The following is a 19,469-nucleotide window of genomic DNA, read 5'->3' on the forward strand; positions in this document are numbered from 1 at the left end:
GACAGCAGTTGGTGCATCTATCAGAACAGATTCTAGCCTGTTAATTATGCAGCAGATGGAAATAAGTGAGAGATTCTAAACAATACTCTCTATTTATTATTATTATTATTATTATTATTATCATCATCTTTATTATTTAATGGGTGTGTTTTATGAATCAAAATATGGTACTGATTAGCTTGTTCCTGAGTCAACTTAGACATGTAATAAAAAAGAAAGAGCAGAGCTGCTCTGTTAATTAAACATGTATATAGTCAAGCTTTTAAAACCCGAGTGTAGATAAACAAATACTACTCAAATATTTCTGGAAAGGTATTGGCAAAAGAAATAATATACTTTGTTGATGAGACAACATTAAAAATGAATCCCCTAGTACTTAAATCAGTTCCAGGGTAAACAAAAAGAAAGCCAAAATATTGCAGTGAATATGTCAGGTGTGATTCAGCACATGTAGCCAATGTAGATGCTGAGGCTAGATTAAAGAATGATGATATGGCAGAGCCTAAGTTTTTTTTTAGAAAATATAAGAGTAACAAGTGCTAGTATTTACAAACATAAAATGCTTGAGATCACACAGAAATAGTGGAAAGAAGAAAGAAGGATGTTCAATGTTGGTATAAGAAAATCTCACAATCTCAGAGTGAAAAAGTTGCTGAACCATAGATCAACATACAGTAGTTCTTCTATAAGAAAGAAAGAAGTTGATAGCATTAATTATGGTGACAAATATTTATCTCCTGGTAAATTCTTTCCTGCAAAAGTTGAGGAAATCAATGTTTTGACTCACCTCTAGCCTCTTCTCAAATGCACAAATATATAAACACATACTCCTGGTATTAAAATACAATTTTTTGGAGAAATGCAATTGTGTGGAAGAAATCAACAATACTTGGAAGTCAACACAAATTAAACAGGAACTGTAATTTGGGTAAAGTTAAGTGACAATAAGAATCTAATACATTAATAATGTTAATTACTTTGGGTATGTTTGCTAACTGTAGTTGGGAAAGAAATTAGCAGCCTTTCATTTTGAGAAGAAACAATGAATAAAGTGCACAAGCATTATTTACTTTAGTTTACCATTTTCAGGTATCATATTTTATCCATTTGGTATACTGTTATCTCTGATTGTTATCACTGTATTTTGCTTTATTATTATTATTTTTTTTTTTTACTTTTAGGCAAGGTCCACCACAGGAATGCCCAGATTACATGACTGGGGGTGATTACAGTTGTTTCTTCGACAGCCAACATACTTCTGTTTGGGAGCTGTATTGCATGAATATCACTGCTGAGAATGAATTTGGGTTCAGGAACTCAGATGAGTTCTGCCTGGATGTTATTGAAATAGGTAAGGCTCTAACAAACTGCAACAAAACAGAAAATTATTATTCTCATCAAGTGCTGTGAGCCATCTAACTAAAACTATAGCCACATTAGCAGTTGCATTTCTATGTTCTAACATCATAAAATAAAATAATTAGTAGTATATGCAGTTTGCAGCTTATCTATTTAATCATGCTGGAGAGAAAACTGGATAATAGAGTGGATGAAGAAGATACTACAAACATTCCTGAGTATTCCAATTTATTCAACGTACATGCAAATTTCAAATGTCACTGTTTTAAATGAGCCATGTTAAACTTACATATCAGTATGTCTGAAAACAGACCTTTTTAAAAGCAACTTTTTATTAATTGTAAAACAAAATTATTTAAAGATAAATAGAACAAAAACATAACTATTTACTGATGCCCACAACAAAATTAAACATAGAAAACTAAATCATTAAAATTTATCAAGGAAATTACTTAATTTTGACCAAAATCTAAACTGGTGGGTAATATTCAAAGTTCTCATTTTGGCAGTTGGCATTTCCTTTTTTTACAGACTTTTTTGCTAAATTAATGAATTCAATGAAAAAAAAATAAGTAGTTTTACATTTTAAATTATTTGTGACTGTTTTTCTTGCTATAGCTAAAATGGACCAAAGGAGAGGTAACCACTCCCTAGGAATAGAATCCAGGACTGGAGCATTTAATAAGATCAAGGAGTTAGAAATTATACAATTACTAGTCCACAAAGCTTAGGCAAAATTTCTAAATTCAACCCAAAATGGAGTTACTATTTTACAATCCAATATCATATGAAACCACCTGCATTAGAGACTTCATTACACTTCCAACAATGAATTTTCCCATAGTTATCTACTTTATATGGAGTTACAAAAGCTCTGTGAATAAATCTCCACATATACATTTTCCAATAAAGAGAAGTACATTTTCTCACAGATTTAAGAATTACACATTTCTTCACCAGAAAAGGCCTTCTTATTAATATTATAATTTTATAAATTATTAATATATATAATTTATTCTTATCTGAGTTACTACTGATTCTGAAAAAAAAACTCAATTGCCTGCGGAATATGTTTTGTTTGAAAATCAATGGAGATATTGATTTTATCATGAACATATTTTACAAGATTGTATTGTCAACCAATTATTACTTCCTAAGCAATGTCTTACAAGATGATAATCTGTATTATATGATTTATTTCTGATTAAGAATTGATGCCGAAAGATTAAATTTGCATCTCTAAGGTCTACCATTTCATTTACATTAAAAGTTCTGAAACAACCTGCAGTATTTGATATAGGGAACAATAAAAACAATAAAAATATTTAACTATATAATTATAATTCATGAATCTTTTAAACATTTATAAGGATGTAATCTGTGAAGGGAGAGGAATAGTATTTTTTTCTTCGCATTTAAACACAAGTCTTTCAAGATCTCGTAAAATGTATTAATTCCAAATGTAGAGAAAGATTCTACAACATAGCTGTTATTATTTATTTATCTTTCATGAATGGATTTCCAAGTGGATTGGTAAGAGGAATTTAACACAGAGATATTAAATTGAGAATTATTTATTTGGCCAATTATTCAACATTTGGAAAATTTAATCCACCTTCTTGCCAACTTTTAACATGGCAGTCAAAGGATATTTTTAGTTTATTGGGGAACCAGAAAAAAAATTAAAAAGAGCAGAATTTAATTTCTTAAAGATTGTAAATAGAAAAAGTATTTTTGGTAGTATTATCATTTTTATTAAAGTAAGTCTATCTTCCATTGTAAAAAATGTTCCAATTAATAATTATTTTAGTAACAGTGTCTATTAAATTACTATAATGTCCTTCTGAGTCTTTTAGAGTAGATTTAATGATAATTCCAAGATAATTAATTTGCAAAATATCCCAAATAATTTTTTATAGTTTCTTAAATAATTATTAACTTTTTAATAATAAGTACAGTTGTTGTTTTATCAGGATTAAACAATAAACCTGATGCTTTTTCAAAGTAATTAATAGACTTTGTTAAATTTTCTATTGAAGCTTTAACATCACCACTTGTTATTAAAATGTCAGCTGCAAATAACTGAATTTTACATGGATAACATTCATTTCGAGAATGCCTGAATTTTGCTATTAGATCTAATAAAGTTTGCAAAAGGTTCAATTATCAGAACAAATAACAGCGGTGACAAGGGACAACCCTGTTTTGTACCTTTTAATATTTTGAAAGAGCTAGAAAAAAAAGAGCCGATTTAAATAAAAGAGAATGAGCTACTCTATATATTAGTTATAAGGTTTATAAAATCTAGGGAAAATTCATATTGTTTAAGTGCTTTGAACAAATAATTCCAACTAAAAGAATCAAATGCCTTATTTATATATAGACTTATTATAGTTAGTTTTTTTTTTGTTTTTATTAGCCAGATCTATTAAAGTATTAATCCTAATTATGTTATCCTGAACCTTTCCATGTAGTATAAAAGCAGTCTGATTAAAATGTATCAATCCTGGCATAATAAGGTACATTTTTTTGCAAGAATAGACATAAATATTTTATAATCAATATTTAAATGAAATAGGACAGTAAGAAGATCATAAGTTAGAATCTTTATTTGGTTTCAAGATAGGAGATATCGGGGAATATTGTTAGGAAGGGAGATGGTTGACATAGGTTTAACTTGTTCAAAAACTTTTAATAGGATATTTAAAATATTCTTTGGGAATAATTTGTATAATTCTGGGATTATACCATCAAGACCAGGGACCTTAGTTGTTTAAGATTATTAATTTGATCTTTTAGCTCCTTAAAAGAGAATGTCTTATCAATTTTGGATCCTCTCATTCTCTGATAGTAAATCAAATTACTTGGCTTTAATGTTAACGTAAATGTAATAGCACTGGGGTCATATAAAGGACATGAAGTTATCAATACATCTTCAGTTTTAGTAAATAAACTACTAGAAGTAAAAACTTTATCAGCATTTGCCTGTGTGCCAAATATATAAGAATAATGTCTAAAGTTAAGAGAGTTGGTTGATTTAATATCATAAATATCTCTCAAATGTTGACAATTAATAAAATGATCTATGTCTTTAGCTACTGAGGATAGCTTAGGAACCTTATCAGTAATTGTGCCTTTACTAGAAAGAATACAGTTAAAATCTCCTGCAATAATCAATTCACCTTTTGTATACAAGGTTATAATATCCAAATATTTGGCTACAATTCCAGATATCCAGTAAGAAGTCACAAAAGTATAAGTTTTTTGTTAATTTATACTCCTGCTAAACCCAACTTGCCATTTTTATCTGAATACCTATGCTTAATATATTAAGCATAGGTAATGAATTTCTCCAAGAAAATAAGAGTGCCTCTCCTTTTTGATTTAAAATAAGAGATTACAACAGCTGAATAATGTTTTAACATCAATCTGTCTAGGTCTTCAGATAACAAATGCATTTCATGTAAGAAAATGTGAGCTTTATGCAGTTTTAAATATTTGTTTAAGCTGCTTTTCTTCGATGGATTATTAAGTTCATCGATGTTTAATGAGACACAGTTATATGTTGACATTCATAACAACATGTAAATGCAGTGTTTTACGATGATTTAGCTTAAAATATAATAACCAAGTACTAATAATTGTTGTTATGGCCAGATACAGAAAAAAAATGAAAATTTCAAACTTATATGAATTCAAACCTCCCATCATGGAATGAAAATTCCCTGATTTGATGATATAACCATACGAATCACGGTTCCACTTCATATCATCGAATTATCATTTCATTGAATTTCAAATCATTGAGACCAAATCGTCGAAAACTCATTTCATCGAAAACTTATATCATCGAATCTCAAATCATTGAAAACTATGAAGCAACTACAAATAACATTCCACAAAGTTTTTACTACATTTATGCAGGGGGGCAAGCCCCCCTGCACCCCCATGTGGGGGGCTCCACCCCCACACCCCCCTGTAAATAAATATACCAACTCCAAGGTTGCACTACAGTGGGGGAAAAAGGTAATTTTTTAACCCCACTGCAGTGCAACCTTGGAGTTGGTATATTTAATTACGGGGGTGTGGGGGGTGCAGGGGGCTTGCACCCCTGCATAAACATAGTAAACAGTGTCTGGGATGTTATTTTTAGTTGCTTTATAGTTTTCAATGATTTGAGATTCAATGAAATGAGTTTTCGATGAAATGAGTTTTCGACGATTTGGTCTCGATGATTTGAAATTCGATGAAATGATAATTCGGTGATATGAAGTGGAACCCAAATCACACACCATCCCAATGTCACCAAGCTAAACAGTTGCTATTGCTTCTTAATTTAAAACAATATTATCAATTCTAACTGTTTAGAGTACACTCAAGTCATGCTAAAAGATAAACAATATAAAGTAGTAATTTGAGAACTATTAATATTTAAGATCATAGAAATATAAAGTTGCAAATGTTAATAATAAAGAATGATATTATGTAGTTCTGAATATATGAAACATATCCCAGAAATAATGCATTTCAAATTTCTCTATTTGATCAACACATTTTATATAGTCATTTCTTCTAATTAATCCTACTATAGAAAATATTATAAATAGCCTAGTGTTTAAGCATTTATATGGCGGAATAAATAAAACTGACAACACTTATAACACATTGACCTATAGACATCATAACACCAATACATACCACAATCACATATAAAACTTTTAAAACTCATTTAATAACATGGGTGAAAAGGTGAAAGTAATAGAATATGGAAGTATAAATAAAAGGTACTACAATTTAAATTATATAGTCAAAAAACTTCAAAAAGACTGTATAAAATAAAGGAAATCTTATAACACAGGTTAAAACACCCAGGAGCCGGTACTTAGCACTTTCATTCTTTATTAAGTGATAAGGACTTCATCAGATAAAACCACTTAATAAAGGATGAAAGTGCTAAGTACTGGCTCCTGGGTGTTTTGTCCTGTGTTATAAGATTTTGTTTATTTTATTTTTTGAAGTTTTTTGACTATATTTATTATTTTCTCTTCATACGTGCTCCGAGAGAGTTTTTTGCTTCAAATTTAAATTATATATTTGTGTATATTGTATGTGCTTATATATGCATAATATATTTACATGGATGTGCATACATATAACTGTGTATGCGTTTGTAAATTATGAGTAGATGCTTGATATGTACATTTACAGTTAAGAGAGTAAATATGTTCTATGTATCTATGCATGAGAGTAAATGTACAAATGAGTGAGTGTTTTTAAGTGAACGTCTGTATTATGAATGTATGTATGTTACTATCAATGCCTCTAGTACTTGGAATATACATTTAACATCTAACTTCTCTACATGAAGCATTCTTTTATGATTATATTTTAAGCATCATGTACTTACAAATTTGCTTATAGAACTTTTCATTGCCATATTCTGAAATGTGCAGATAAAGTTTTTGTATTCATCATACCAATGGGAGATGAAAATGCTTGAAATGATTTAAAAGTCAGTTTAATATAAAATAAAATTACATATTTCAGTAACAAATGCAGAACATTTAAAATAGTTAAATCTGCTCATTAATATTATTTTCTAATAATTAGTTATGTAACGCTGAGTAATTAAGGCAACAGATGTTGAGCAGACTGAGGTGTTTAAGCTTGTTTTCCTCTAAACTGTTTCATATTGCATAGAAGACAAGAGCTTATATTAAAATATAAGTACACTAATGCATATAAATGTTGTTATATACAAATTAATATCTATATAGAGGTCAAATAAATATATTTCTCTCAGAGCAAGTTAAACACTGTTAATTGTTTCTAGTCAAATGTCTGTAGCAACCAGTGTGCAGAGGTGTGAACCATATGTTATCCCATATAAGATATGCTAGCTTCCTTCATGCTTGTTTTTATTTGCATTTCAGTAATGAAGTATTCCCTGTGTTTATCCTTACAGTTTTGCTGCATTGCACAGTTCTTTTGGGCATCACATCAGGTGTTAGATTTCACAATTGCATCTCAAGGAAAACATTGGGACAACTGTAGAATGAAGTAATGCCAAAAGGTTATGGGGATATTTAGTTTTTGCAGGGAGTTGGTTATACCTTGTGTAAATATATCTGTAGACCCTTTACTTATGAACAGACAAGTGTGACTGTGTAAATATGTATTTCAATTTGAGTTTGTTTTTGCATGTGGATGTCCTTATGTATATAGAATTGCAATGTAGCATCATTTATTTAAGTATCGATGCTTAATCTGTATCTTACAAACTTTCAGATGATTAATAGCGCTCTATAACAATATTTTAATACACTGCCAGATGTTATGTATGACACTTGCTATTCTCTGTTCACTATGCTATCAGCTTCATTCATGCTGTGCATTTGTAAGTGTTCTGTATTCCACCAACAGTCTTGATACTTAACTGTTATATCTCAGGACTTCCATTATCTGTGAATCACCCATGGTCTATGTGTTTGCTATATTTTTTATGAGATTAAACCGCAGATGTGCCACTGTCTGTTGCAAGAGGTAGATCAGTTATTTTACTTATTAGATCTTATTTAATGAAACTATCTATTCTTGTAAAGAATATGTATTGATAAGGAGAACCGAGGGAAGGCAGTTCAGGAATGATTTTAAGTGGGACACTGACTGAATAGTAACAGTAATCAAGGCATGAAACCAGAGATCTCACCAAATTTATAAACAGGGGATGATTACATGTTTCTTTCTTCATCTGCTGTATTAAACCACCACTGAGTGTTGATTTTCTTTACAGGGAATGTATATTTTTGTTCACAAAAGTGTTACTTGAATGCATACACTTCTAAAATCAAGCAAATGGTTATCCATGTATATCATGGTATATTGTCAATGAACTAATCAATACATTTAAAAGTGCACATCTTATTAAATTTAATGTCATCAGTAAGTGAATTAAAATTACATGCGATGACATGAGGTAGTACCATCTGTGCCAGTGATAGTAGGGCAGTGCATGTGTAACACATGCTAGCATAGCTAGCTGGAGTTTTGTAAAGAATTTTATATCATTTGAGTATTACACTGATTTGTACAGATGCTTGTGTTAAAAATGCATCAACAGTGGGCCCGGCTGGATAGAAAAGAGCTATACATGTATGTCAGACAGTATTATTATAACTGATTAAATGTATATGTTTTAACAGAGAATTCTGGAAGGGAAGAGGTTAAATCTCAGTCCAGATCATTTTGAAAAATAGGGTGAAAATTAAATGGGTTGGTTTAGGTCATAAAGATTTTATCTTTCAGGTCTGACTGCAGCCAGAGACAAAAATGCCTGGGAAATACAGGACTATGAATCTTACTGTATTGTCCTTAGGTGTAAACTAATTCCTGACCTGAAAGGGTAGAAGTTTTTGAAATAGTTTTATAAATTTCAGCTGCTGCAGCAGATCTTAACAAAGCTCTGGGTGTCTATTGTACCAGAGTCAGGTGACAAGATGTGATGTCATTCAATAACCAGCATTGAAATTATTGTTTAGATATTAGTGACAGATATTTCAGAACTCTCACAGTAGCACTTTGGAACCTGACAGGAAACATCTCTCACAGATATCTCCCATATCTACACATCTCATCTTGCTTTGCTGTAGTAAGCAACTCAGCACTCATTATCTTACCTTGCTTTAGTAAGTAACCAGGAAACAGTAATTCCTTAGTCAGTCATGAAAATATAGTGAGATTAGTTAGGTATCAATTTCTGCATCAATGTGAATCTAATCAACTGTGTTATTTTTATATTTCCTGTGTCTTAAACTCTGGTGTTTATTGTCACTAGATATTCAGTATTCTCATGTTTTCTATTTTATTATTTATTAGTAAATACTTCTCTACATTTCAATGTGGCTAGATCTTTAGAGAATACTTTTAACAAATAACTTGAGAGTACTTGTGCTTATTTTAGTGACAGTGTGGCCGCTCCTGAAAGACTTGCTGCATTGGCCAAACTCTACCATTTGTATTAGTATTAATTTTATTCAGTATAATTTGGTACCCCTGTAAGAGCTTTAGAGTAGCTGATTGGTGGCAGCGTAATTACCTCATGGTCTGGGCAGAGGGGGTACAGCTGGTAAATCTGTGCCATCCTTTCCCATGTGTGTATGTGTGTGTGAAAATGAAATCTCCAAGTGTGTGTATCTGCTACTGGGAACAGGGACACAGAGCTCCAAAGTGGTCAGTGTGGAGTCTTGTTAGGGACCTGGAGAGAGAAAGAGAGTCCAGCCCCAGTTCTGGAGTGTGCTGTCTGTTTGCTCTTAAGGAAAATTGTGCTTGGTGCAAAAAACTGCTTCTGAAAATACTGTGTGTATCCATCTTTTCTCCTAGTGACCATCCCTCACCAGTGTCAGTGGTGAAGATTAAGGCTCCTTGATTACTGGCCTAGAGTAAGGACTGTCATATACATCACCATCTATACTCAACCCCTCAATGCTATAGCACGGATTGTAATCACACATTTTTTTAAAACGGCTTTAAAAATAAGACAAAGAAAGCATGCATTAGAAAAGTAAGCATTAAGGTATGAAAGGTAATCCAGTTTTAAATGATTCTTTTTAATAAAAGTAGCAAGGTAATCTCTGAAATCATTTTAATGTTCCAAGCAGTCTTTCTAAATTGCTAAGTGACTGGAAAAAAAGTTGTTTTCCTAACCATATTCTTACAGGATCCCCTTAATGACTATAATCATTTATACATACATTATATTTAATACCAGAAATAATTTTTGTTAGCTAGTTAAAAATATAAACATGCCACATAAGGGAAGGTGTCCTGTAGCAAATGCACAGCCTGATAAACTCAGTCCTAGATATTTTATACCTACCTTGAAAAATAATTAATAAATTAATTAAATTAGTACATAATTGAATTAAATAAATAATTAGTAAATTAATTCACCACATAAGGTAAAATAGTAGAAATGGGAATCATACTGCAACTGTTGCAACCATTAAAATACTTTTGTTAAGATATTTAGAAGCAGTGTTCAGTCAAGGGCAAGTTATCTTGACAATTTATTAATTCTGGACATAATGGTGGACTCTCCTGGACCAGACAAGCAAGAATGCTTTGATATGTTCCTGTAGTCAGCATTTAATACACTTATCAGGTAACATTCTGCATTTTCTGCATTCATAAAGCCTTTTACTGTTTTACCTTGAACCATTTTCAGTAGCAGTTTCTTTCAGGTCTCTAGCATCAATTTATTGAATAAATATATCCATATGTTCAGATTCAACATAACCATCTTCAAATGCTATTGAATTGATGTCATCTTGCTACCTGCTGTCACCTAAAATACATTTAAATGTATGTGTTATTTTTCATTTCAGACACTGAATAATCCATTGGCTTCTTTTTCATAATTTTCTATTCTCTTTCAGGACATTTATGATGGCACCTTATAATCCTCCCTGACTAGACTTCTTTTGAAAACTCTGTATCTTTTTATGGGAATATACAAAGTTGCTGAAACAAACCTATTCATTTCATATCCAGCAAATATTCTAGTATTTATTTATTTGTTTACTATTTGTTCACCAGGTAAGGGGGACATGGTCTATTAACTCTTTTCAGCCCCAGTGCAATCTCAAAGCGCAGCACATCAGAATCATTCCAATCAATGATATTATATACAAAATTAATACATAGCAAAATTCAGGATATAATGGTTAGATTACATGCACTTAGGTTAAGATTAAAAAATCCATTTAGAGTGCATAGAGAAAAAATATATACAACATGAAAACTAAGATATGCATAAAATGCAGTGCAGTCACAAATATAATGCATAAGAAGCTTATAAAAGTTTATTAAATATACTCTATTATTTATTATATGGAATGGGACATTAGCTAACCATGTCATAGTAGCAGTTGCAGGTAGATTCAATAAACAGATGCCCATTAAGTGCTTCTGTGAAGCTTTTAAGGGTTTCTAGATTTCTAATGTCTGTAGGCAGGTGATTCCAGATAGCAGAACCCAGTTTAGATAAGGCTGTGTCATCTACTGCAGTTTTAAATGGAGGCATTTAGAATGAAACTGTTGTCCTATTTACTCCTGCATATATAATGGGTGTCCTGTAAGCATAGTTTCACTCTTAAAGGGTGGCAGTCACCATGTTTTAACACCTTGTAAATTAGAATAGGTAGAAAAAAAGTGGCCCTATGAGGCATCTGAAGCCATTTGGAGTTTTTTTAGCAAATTGCAATGGTGCATCTGGGAGTCTGCTAATAAAAAGATTATTCAGATTTTATTCTCAGCAGTCTGTATTCTGTGAGCACTGTGGGCTGAATGCATAACCAGAAAAGGCAGGCCATATTCAAGTTTGGGTATTAAAATATTTTAATCAATGGCCCTGCAAGCAGTGGGTGAAAGGAGGTGACTGATCTTGTAACATAGTTTTAATTGAGCAAGGACTATATTAGTTACAAAATCTGTAAGTGTGATAAAGGAAAGGATAAGGTCAAATATTAGGCCTAGATACCTCTCTTCAGGTACATTAGGTATTATGCTCCCATTAAGATCTGTTAAGAAACTGGGAAGAATAGTGGGTAATTTCATGGCTGTGGCAAAGACCATGACATTGGTTTTCTTAATGTTAATTAGTAGTTTCTTAGTAGTTAATAAGATGCATAACTGAGTGAAATTATCATGGTAACTTGGCTGGCAGGTCTGAGTGGCCAATACTAGATCACAGGAGCAGTATACTATTTGTATACATTTACTTTAAGATTTGGTAATTCTAGGGGGAGATAATTAACTAACAGAGACAAGAGAAGAGGATATAGCACAGCCCCTTGTTTACACCTGTATTAAGTTTACCAGCAGGACAAGGTGAGACACTGTTGTGGACTGAGAAAGTTATATCATTTAGATAGCTGAAAAAACAGCAAATAGTGTTATCTCCAAATTTGAGTCTTTTCAGTTTGTCGAGATGAAGGGTATGGGTGACTATTTCAAAAGCTGTATCAACAAAGAGACCAGCAGTAGTAAGTCTCTCATTCATGTTGGAAGAAAGTGGTGCCTGTGGCCATTACCAGGGCAGTAAAGGTACTAAAGGCATTATGAAATCCATGCTATGCATCACATAACAGGCCATAGCTGTTAATGTACTTGGTAGTAGTTTGCATTTTCAGATATTTTGGTAATATGGCAAAGAGTAGACATCAGTATACAATCCTTCAGCCCCTTAGGATAAGTAAATTTAGGTAGAGGGATTATAATTGCATGATTAAATGCTGGTGGGATGTTTCCTGAGGTCAGAGAGAGAGGTTAAATATATGAGTAAGGGGTTGAGCATTGCTTAGCAGCAAGTCTTTGGAAGGTGGGATGAAGACTGCTGGATTTTGATCCTGACTTGTTGAGTTTAAGAAGTAGGGACATGGTCTGTTTTAAGGACATTTCACAGGTGTGAAAGGTTGCTGCATAAGAGACCGCATGGTATTGATCAGGGGATTAGATTTCATCTTCTCATTGGTGGGAAAGTAAATTGTTGGAAAGACTTTAGTTATGTTGGTTATCATAGACTGCAAAAGGTGAGCATAATCATTACCAAAGGTGTAGTGAGTCAATGTTATTGGTCCATTTTTGGTAGCTAAAGAGTTATTCAATGTCCCTGTTAAGCATTTTATTTCTATTCAAAAGTGACAGAGTTTAGACCAGTTTGTTTCCTGTTTTTGTCTAAGGTACAGGGCTCTTGCAGCATTCATTGTAATTTTTGTTTCTTTCCTTAAACTCAGAAAACCTGGTAAGTGGGGTGTCTGTGTGTCACACAATGGAGTCCCGAATGAAAAGAGTATTAGGTAAAGTATATGCTTGCCTTATGGACTTCGCACTTGGGGGACAATTAGGTGTAGGCTTATGTGAGATGTTTGTTGTTGCTTTTGATGTGTGCTTTAGTTACTGCTGAGGAGCAACAACTGCCATTAGGTGGTTTTAGTGGTCTTTCAGATTTGGGAAGGTTTATTTTAAGCACCTCAGCATAAGGCAATCTGTGTGTGGTAAACTGTACGTATGAGGGATGTAGTGTGAGTATTCCTGACAACTTCATTTGTATGAGTAATTTTTTGCCATTAAGAAGTTGTGTATTTACATCTCTCTCATGCCATGTTATTTTCTTTGATGATTAGCTGGTTGTATGAAAACATGAGACAATTGCTACATTGCCTTAGGATGCCCAAATCTACCATAAAGCCCGCAAAGACATTTGAAAATTGCATATCCATGTTGTCTGTTCCTATAATAAGGTTGGCTGCTTAGGATTAAGGATTGGGTTTCAGCAGGGGTCTCCTAGGGTAGTTTCTGGGGTTAAGGGCAGGATGTTATATAATACTAGGATATGGTAGTGCTAATCGATACACAAGCTAGCTGCTGTAAGCTTATTTCTGAAAAACGCCACACTGCTTAACAGGTTTCAAATCTAATCAAAACTATAGGTAAATTTTGCTGTCTAGTCATTTGTTACTATACAGGGTACTGCTAATTGCCATGGACCAGTGGGCATCTCTGTACAGAGAAAATAAAAGCTTGAAAACTGACTCATTTGCCGTCTTGCAATAAATAATCAGATTTTTGCTTCCCAGCTCAGAGAAACCAAGTAAACACCTTCTGCCACTGATTAGAATAGCCAACAAACAGAGAAATTACTAGTTTTGCCACAAAATTTAAAGCATTATTTAAGAAAAGTAAGTATAAATGCATTTACTCAAGAAAACATTCTTATCTTACCTTGGATGGTGTGACAAACCGAAATGCTGCCAGCCCAGCTAGCTGGAATTTTGAAAATAGTCATATGTCATTTGTGAATATTAATATGATCCATAGGCTTGTCTTACAAATGTAAGAGAACTATATGTTATATGGATATTAAACTACTGGGGCATAAGTCTGTGTTGAACTGTATGTTATGTACTGAGCTTCAAAAATGTAACCACAGTGTACCCTACTGGAAAAGAACAGAAGTGTTTATAAACTATATTAATGGCAAAAGTTGGAACATACAGAATTAGCTTGCAAAACTTCAAAAAGATAAGTTAAAAGTGTTTTACGATGTGCTATACAAGTTAGTTTCAAGGCAGCAAGGAGACAGGATATCTAGAGCTAGGAGTTTCTTTCTATTGTCTTGAAACAGAAATAATTACTAGGTTTAAAATGTAAACATGTTAACTGTTTTATGACTTCCAGTTCTAGGCAAACTTCTGAGAGATATGTACTTCTCACACAGAGATGCTAAAAATTCTCTTGGTATTTGTTAACCTGAGAACTGAAGGCAGGTGACAAATAGTGATGCTAATGTGTTGATATTAATTTGGAAACTCTCTTAGAGACTGGGCATTTTGTATTTGTCTTTGTACCTGAAAACATCCTCTCATCAGCAATTGCCTCGCTAATACTAAGTAACGAGGGAAAAGTAATTTATTTTAGAGATAGATAGGACTATAGTAAGATTAGTTTAGATGTTTTCTGTATTTATTTGGGACTGTCCTGCAATGTTGTTTTAAAATATTTCCTGTAATTCTGAACTCTTTAGTCACTGTGCTGAGTTATTAAACATTGTCTTGTTCGTTCTTTTATTATTTATTATTAAATATATTTAAGCATTTTAATTATATCTGGTTTGTTTAGAAATACTTAAGCTCTTAGAGTAGTTGCATATGTATCTGTTGAAACTGTATAGGCCACTCCTAAACAGCCTTGTCCTTGGCACACTTACCATTTGGATAACAGTAACATCACACAGTAGGATTGGTCACACTTTGGGAAGGGCCTTATAGTAGCTGATAAAGAGCTGGTTGGTGGCAGTGATAATTACCTTTTAGTCTGGGTAAAAGGGGGCATAGCTAGCAAACATCTGCCAGCCTTTCCCAGGAGTGTGTCTGTGTTTGTATATAAATCAAATCTCAAAGTGTGTGTGTCAGCTACTTGGGCAGGGACACAAAGCATTGGTTGGACAGAAAGGGTGCTGGAGGTTTGGCTTGACCACTCAGCTGAAATCTTAACCCTATAGCTGTGACTGTGATCTCTGTGTGCTCTTAAGGAAAATTGTACTTTACTGTGTGTGTACTTATCATCCTCCCAATGTGTACGTCCCTCACTGGTTCTAGTGGTGAGGATTGAGACTCCTTGATTACTGGGCCAGTGCAGGAGCATCAAAGATGGCTCGGAATGCAGTTGATACCCTGGAAATGCATTGCAAGGCTCTCTGTAAGTGAACCAACTGGGCCTTGTATATTATGTTATGGTATGATGCATACTATAGCATAAGCATATATAACAGTAAGGTGGAGGGCATAGATCTATGCATAAAGTATATTATGTGGTAACTGTCACCTGCTGGCTTATTTCTGGACAACTGGGGATGCCAAACAAAGATGTTGCAGATACTCAAAGGAAATCTAAATGGAACTCATAAGCATGATACATGTTTCTAAACCACATGCCCATTTTTTTCAGAGTCGTTGTTTCCAAAACAAAATACAGTACTTCAAGAATTGTTACATTTGTGAATGATCCCCTGGCTCCCCTGCTCCTGTTTTGTCAGTTGAGGTCTTCTTCCTCCCAACATTGTATGTATACCAACACTCAGCTATCCCACTCATGGACTTCCCTACCATTATATTAAATTAAGAAGATTGCATGTGATAATCCAAAGGGCTCTGTACATGCTTTAAGTCTTTTATTTAATCTGCTCTGTGATGATGACTATAAATAACATGGATAAGACTTTGAACTCTTTCCCTTAAGAAAGTGTTTCAATGAAATTATAAAGTCACAACTATCAAATGTCCTTGTAAAGACACTTCATAGTAAACTATATGGCATTTTCTTCCCTAATTTCAAGGATCGTTTCCCTGTTACTATAGCAAACTATATGTTTCATGCATTACATCAGAACATTTCAAGAATATGTTTCATTTAAATGTAAAAAAACAACATTTTAACACAATGCATTTATATATGTCATTTTACAACAGTAGACTCAGTGATATTAATCCCATTGTTATTTGCATTATTATTATTGAATTATTATTATTTTTTTTTTATTCTACTTTTTAGTGGAGCCAGATCCTCCCATTAAACTGAACTGGAGTTTATCTGCAGAACAGCAGTCTGTACTGGTCACATGGCTGCCACCTGCATCTGTGGATATGGACTTAGGCTGGATTACATTGGTGTATGAGCTGCATTATAAACAGCTGGTAGAGCCAGAGACATGGAAGGTAAGAACAAGATGTAAAGACTCTAGTATGGATGTAAAAAAATTATATGTATTTCCTGTAAAATCCTAATTTGTGCAGCTTTGAAATTATACATTTTGTCCAGATTATCACACAACATTGCACTAACATTGAGTTTATTAGTCCAGTAAATTTAAAGGAGTTATTCATAATTATTTGAATTTTTTTCAGAAATTTTATAAGGGCAATAGATAGGTTCATTGCCTTATACATATACACCTTTATAGTGAGCTAGGCTAAGGATATTCCAGAAATGTATATATTTGGTAATGCTCTTTCATAATTGTACAAGCACTCACAAACTGAAAAGTCTCCCTGTTGCAGTTATGCAAATGGCCATTTTTTTTTTTAATACTTGTTCCTGGTTTTTGCCTTTTGGTTTTAGATCATAATTAAAGCAAAGAAAGTGAGCACTGATCAAAGAAATGCTGGAGTACAGTTGTGAAAGCTATATCTGTATATTAAATTTCCATCACAGAAGAATATAAAGTATATGCTAATGGCATTAGGAAAGTACAACTAATGAAGATAAAAACTCTGAATGAAGGCTGGCTTATTCTTATATGACTTATCATCTGTCTGCTATAGCTTGCTGAGTTAGTAATATGTGAAGCATATGTCTTTACATCATGGTTCCTGTTTCTTGATGTCTGCAGATCCTCTAAAATGCAGTATATTTCTATCATACTGTCTTGAAAATGACATCAGGCAACACCAAGCCATACCACTGACTATACATGATGTAGTGGCAGATGCAGAATGAATGATGTGATAAAGACAAAACATATTGAGAAATTTCATAGCATAGCTTCAGTCAGTACAGCTTAGGTTCATTCCTAGATTCATTTTTAATGAGTTTACTTGTTATATTCTAACATTCACATTGTAGTCTAATACGTATTGACTACTGTATTCATAAACATAGCATATTGTTGTGTAAGAAGCATATTAATATGAACTGTAGTACATCCCTGTATTGTACATGAGTATTTAAAAATGCAATGCAACACAACAGAACATGAACATTCGTGAATCACACAATACCTCACAATATGATTAGTGGAACACAATGGTTGTGCAGTTCATATTAGTGCAACATTTATATAACACATTTATCAATTTAACAGCACATCGAAGTACACAACCATATACAGTACATTTATTTACTTTCATATACACTACACTTGAAAGTATTCTATATAACCATAAACAAGGTCAATATAATAAAATGTACAACTTACATGAACATTATAGAAGAGTATACAAACATATACAGTACATTTCAAAATATTCAATATAGCCAAGGAGGACTACTGGTTTGGTGTATGCACATTAAATATGTACATAAACAGTTTATAACCATATGCACTTTATGGTTGAAACAATTCAATACAGCAAAGGTGGACTATTAGTTTGGTGTTAAGTACATTAAATCCACAGTTAGTGCACTCACCTACAACACTCTACTATAATACAAGGCTGAATAAATACCAAACAAAAACAACAACTAGCCAGCAATGTAGAAGCGTTTACAAGTATTTTAATTCACATAAGTGACCTTCATGAGGATGAACACAAAACCAGATTCATTCAGTAATGACTTTGTCACGTTATATTGATTACGAATGCAACTGCAAGCAATTAAATACACAAAACAGCAGAGGATCTGATGATCTATTCTCCTATAAAAATACATCAATGATTAAGCAAGTCCAAGTGTCAGCATCTCACACCTAGGAAAGCAATATATTCAGTATAAAAGTATATCCTGCCTCTATTCAGAGTGAACTGTTTCTATCCTTATTCTGTATTATTACAATTTATATTCAGTAAATGACTACTTGTAGAGATTTACATAAGCTAATAGGATCTAAATCCAGTTTTGAGGAAGAAAGTGTGTGTATGTGTGTTGATGCATTCATCATATCTATATCTATATCTATATATCTATATCTATACATATATATATATATATATATATATATATATATATATATATAAAGAGATAGAATAGATATATATGGACAGAAAGAGAGAGAGAGAGAGATAAATATGGCAGCCTACATGACATGGCACAGGGGAACTTAAGGCAGAGCCGCAAATTCTTTATGTGTAAAGATGTAGGAGAGATGTACCACACCCAACAGGACAGGTATAATGAACATGTATATGTCCACCCTTTAGACTACACAAGTAGTTAGCTACTGCACATTACTGCAACATAGTAGTGGAGGCTGAATGAGGACAAGGATCCAGCAATGAAATAAAATGCCTTATATGAATTGCTCATAAACATTGATCCAAACATAAACACTTTTTACAGCATTAAACTACATATATACTCAGGGCTCTATGCTAGGGCTGCTTCTATTTGACATCTATTTCTCAGAGAAAAAAGGCTAATAGCAGGAGCCTTTGGCTGACCAAGTTCACAGATGACTGCAAGTTCTGAGGTATTATAGATTCCCCCCATATGACACAAACACCATAAAAGAGGGTCTAACACAGACAAATGACTGGTGCCAAGTCACAGACTAAACAAACTAAAACTTAATGCCACGGAATGCATTATTGTACCTTTTGGAAAAACTGCCACTCAGACTAATTACTCCATCGATAAGATACCCCTAAGAGTTGAGTCAGTAGTTAAGGATCTGGTCACATATGTAGACAGTAATCTGGCCTTTGACCAACATGTGGTCAAGGTAGTAAGATAGTCATTCTATGTCACCCAACTTATAAGTAAGGCCATGGTATCCAGGTCCAAGAAAGTCATAGTTCTACTTTATTTGGCCCTTATCTGACACATCATTGAGTATA

At 33.0% G+C, this 19,469-nt stretch overlaps 1 protein-coding gene across 1 annotated transcript in view; it reads left to right on the plus strand.

Moving 5' to 3' along the window:
- LOC122803216 (prolactin receptor-like) overlaps positions 1-19,469 on the plus strand; it is a 288,478-nt gene that overhangs the window by 144,759 nt on the left and 124,250 nt on the right. Inside the window, exons 3-4 of the mRNA XM_044072822.1 lie at positions 1,182-1,351; positions 16,468-16,631. Of these exons, the coding sequence (XP_043928757.1) occupies positions 1,182-1,351; positions 16,468-16,631 (334 nt within the window). The remainder of the gene's footprint in view (positions 1-1,181; positions 1,352-16,467; positions 16,632-19,469) is intronic.

Source organism: Protopterus annectens, chromosome 5.part1 (assembly GCF_019279795.1).
Source record: "Protopterus annectens isolate FY-2018-M chromosome 5.part1, PAN1.0, whole genome shotgun sequence".
NCBI lineage: Eukaryota > Metazoa > Chordata > Ceratodontiformes > Protopteridae > Protopterus > Protopterus annectens.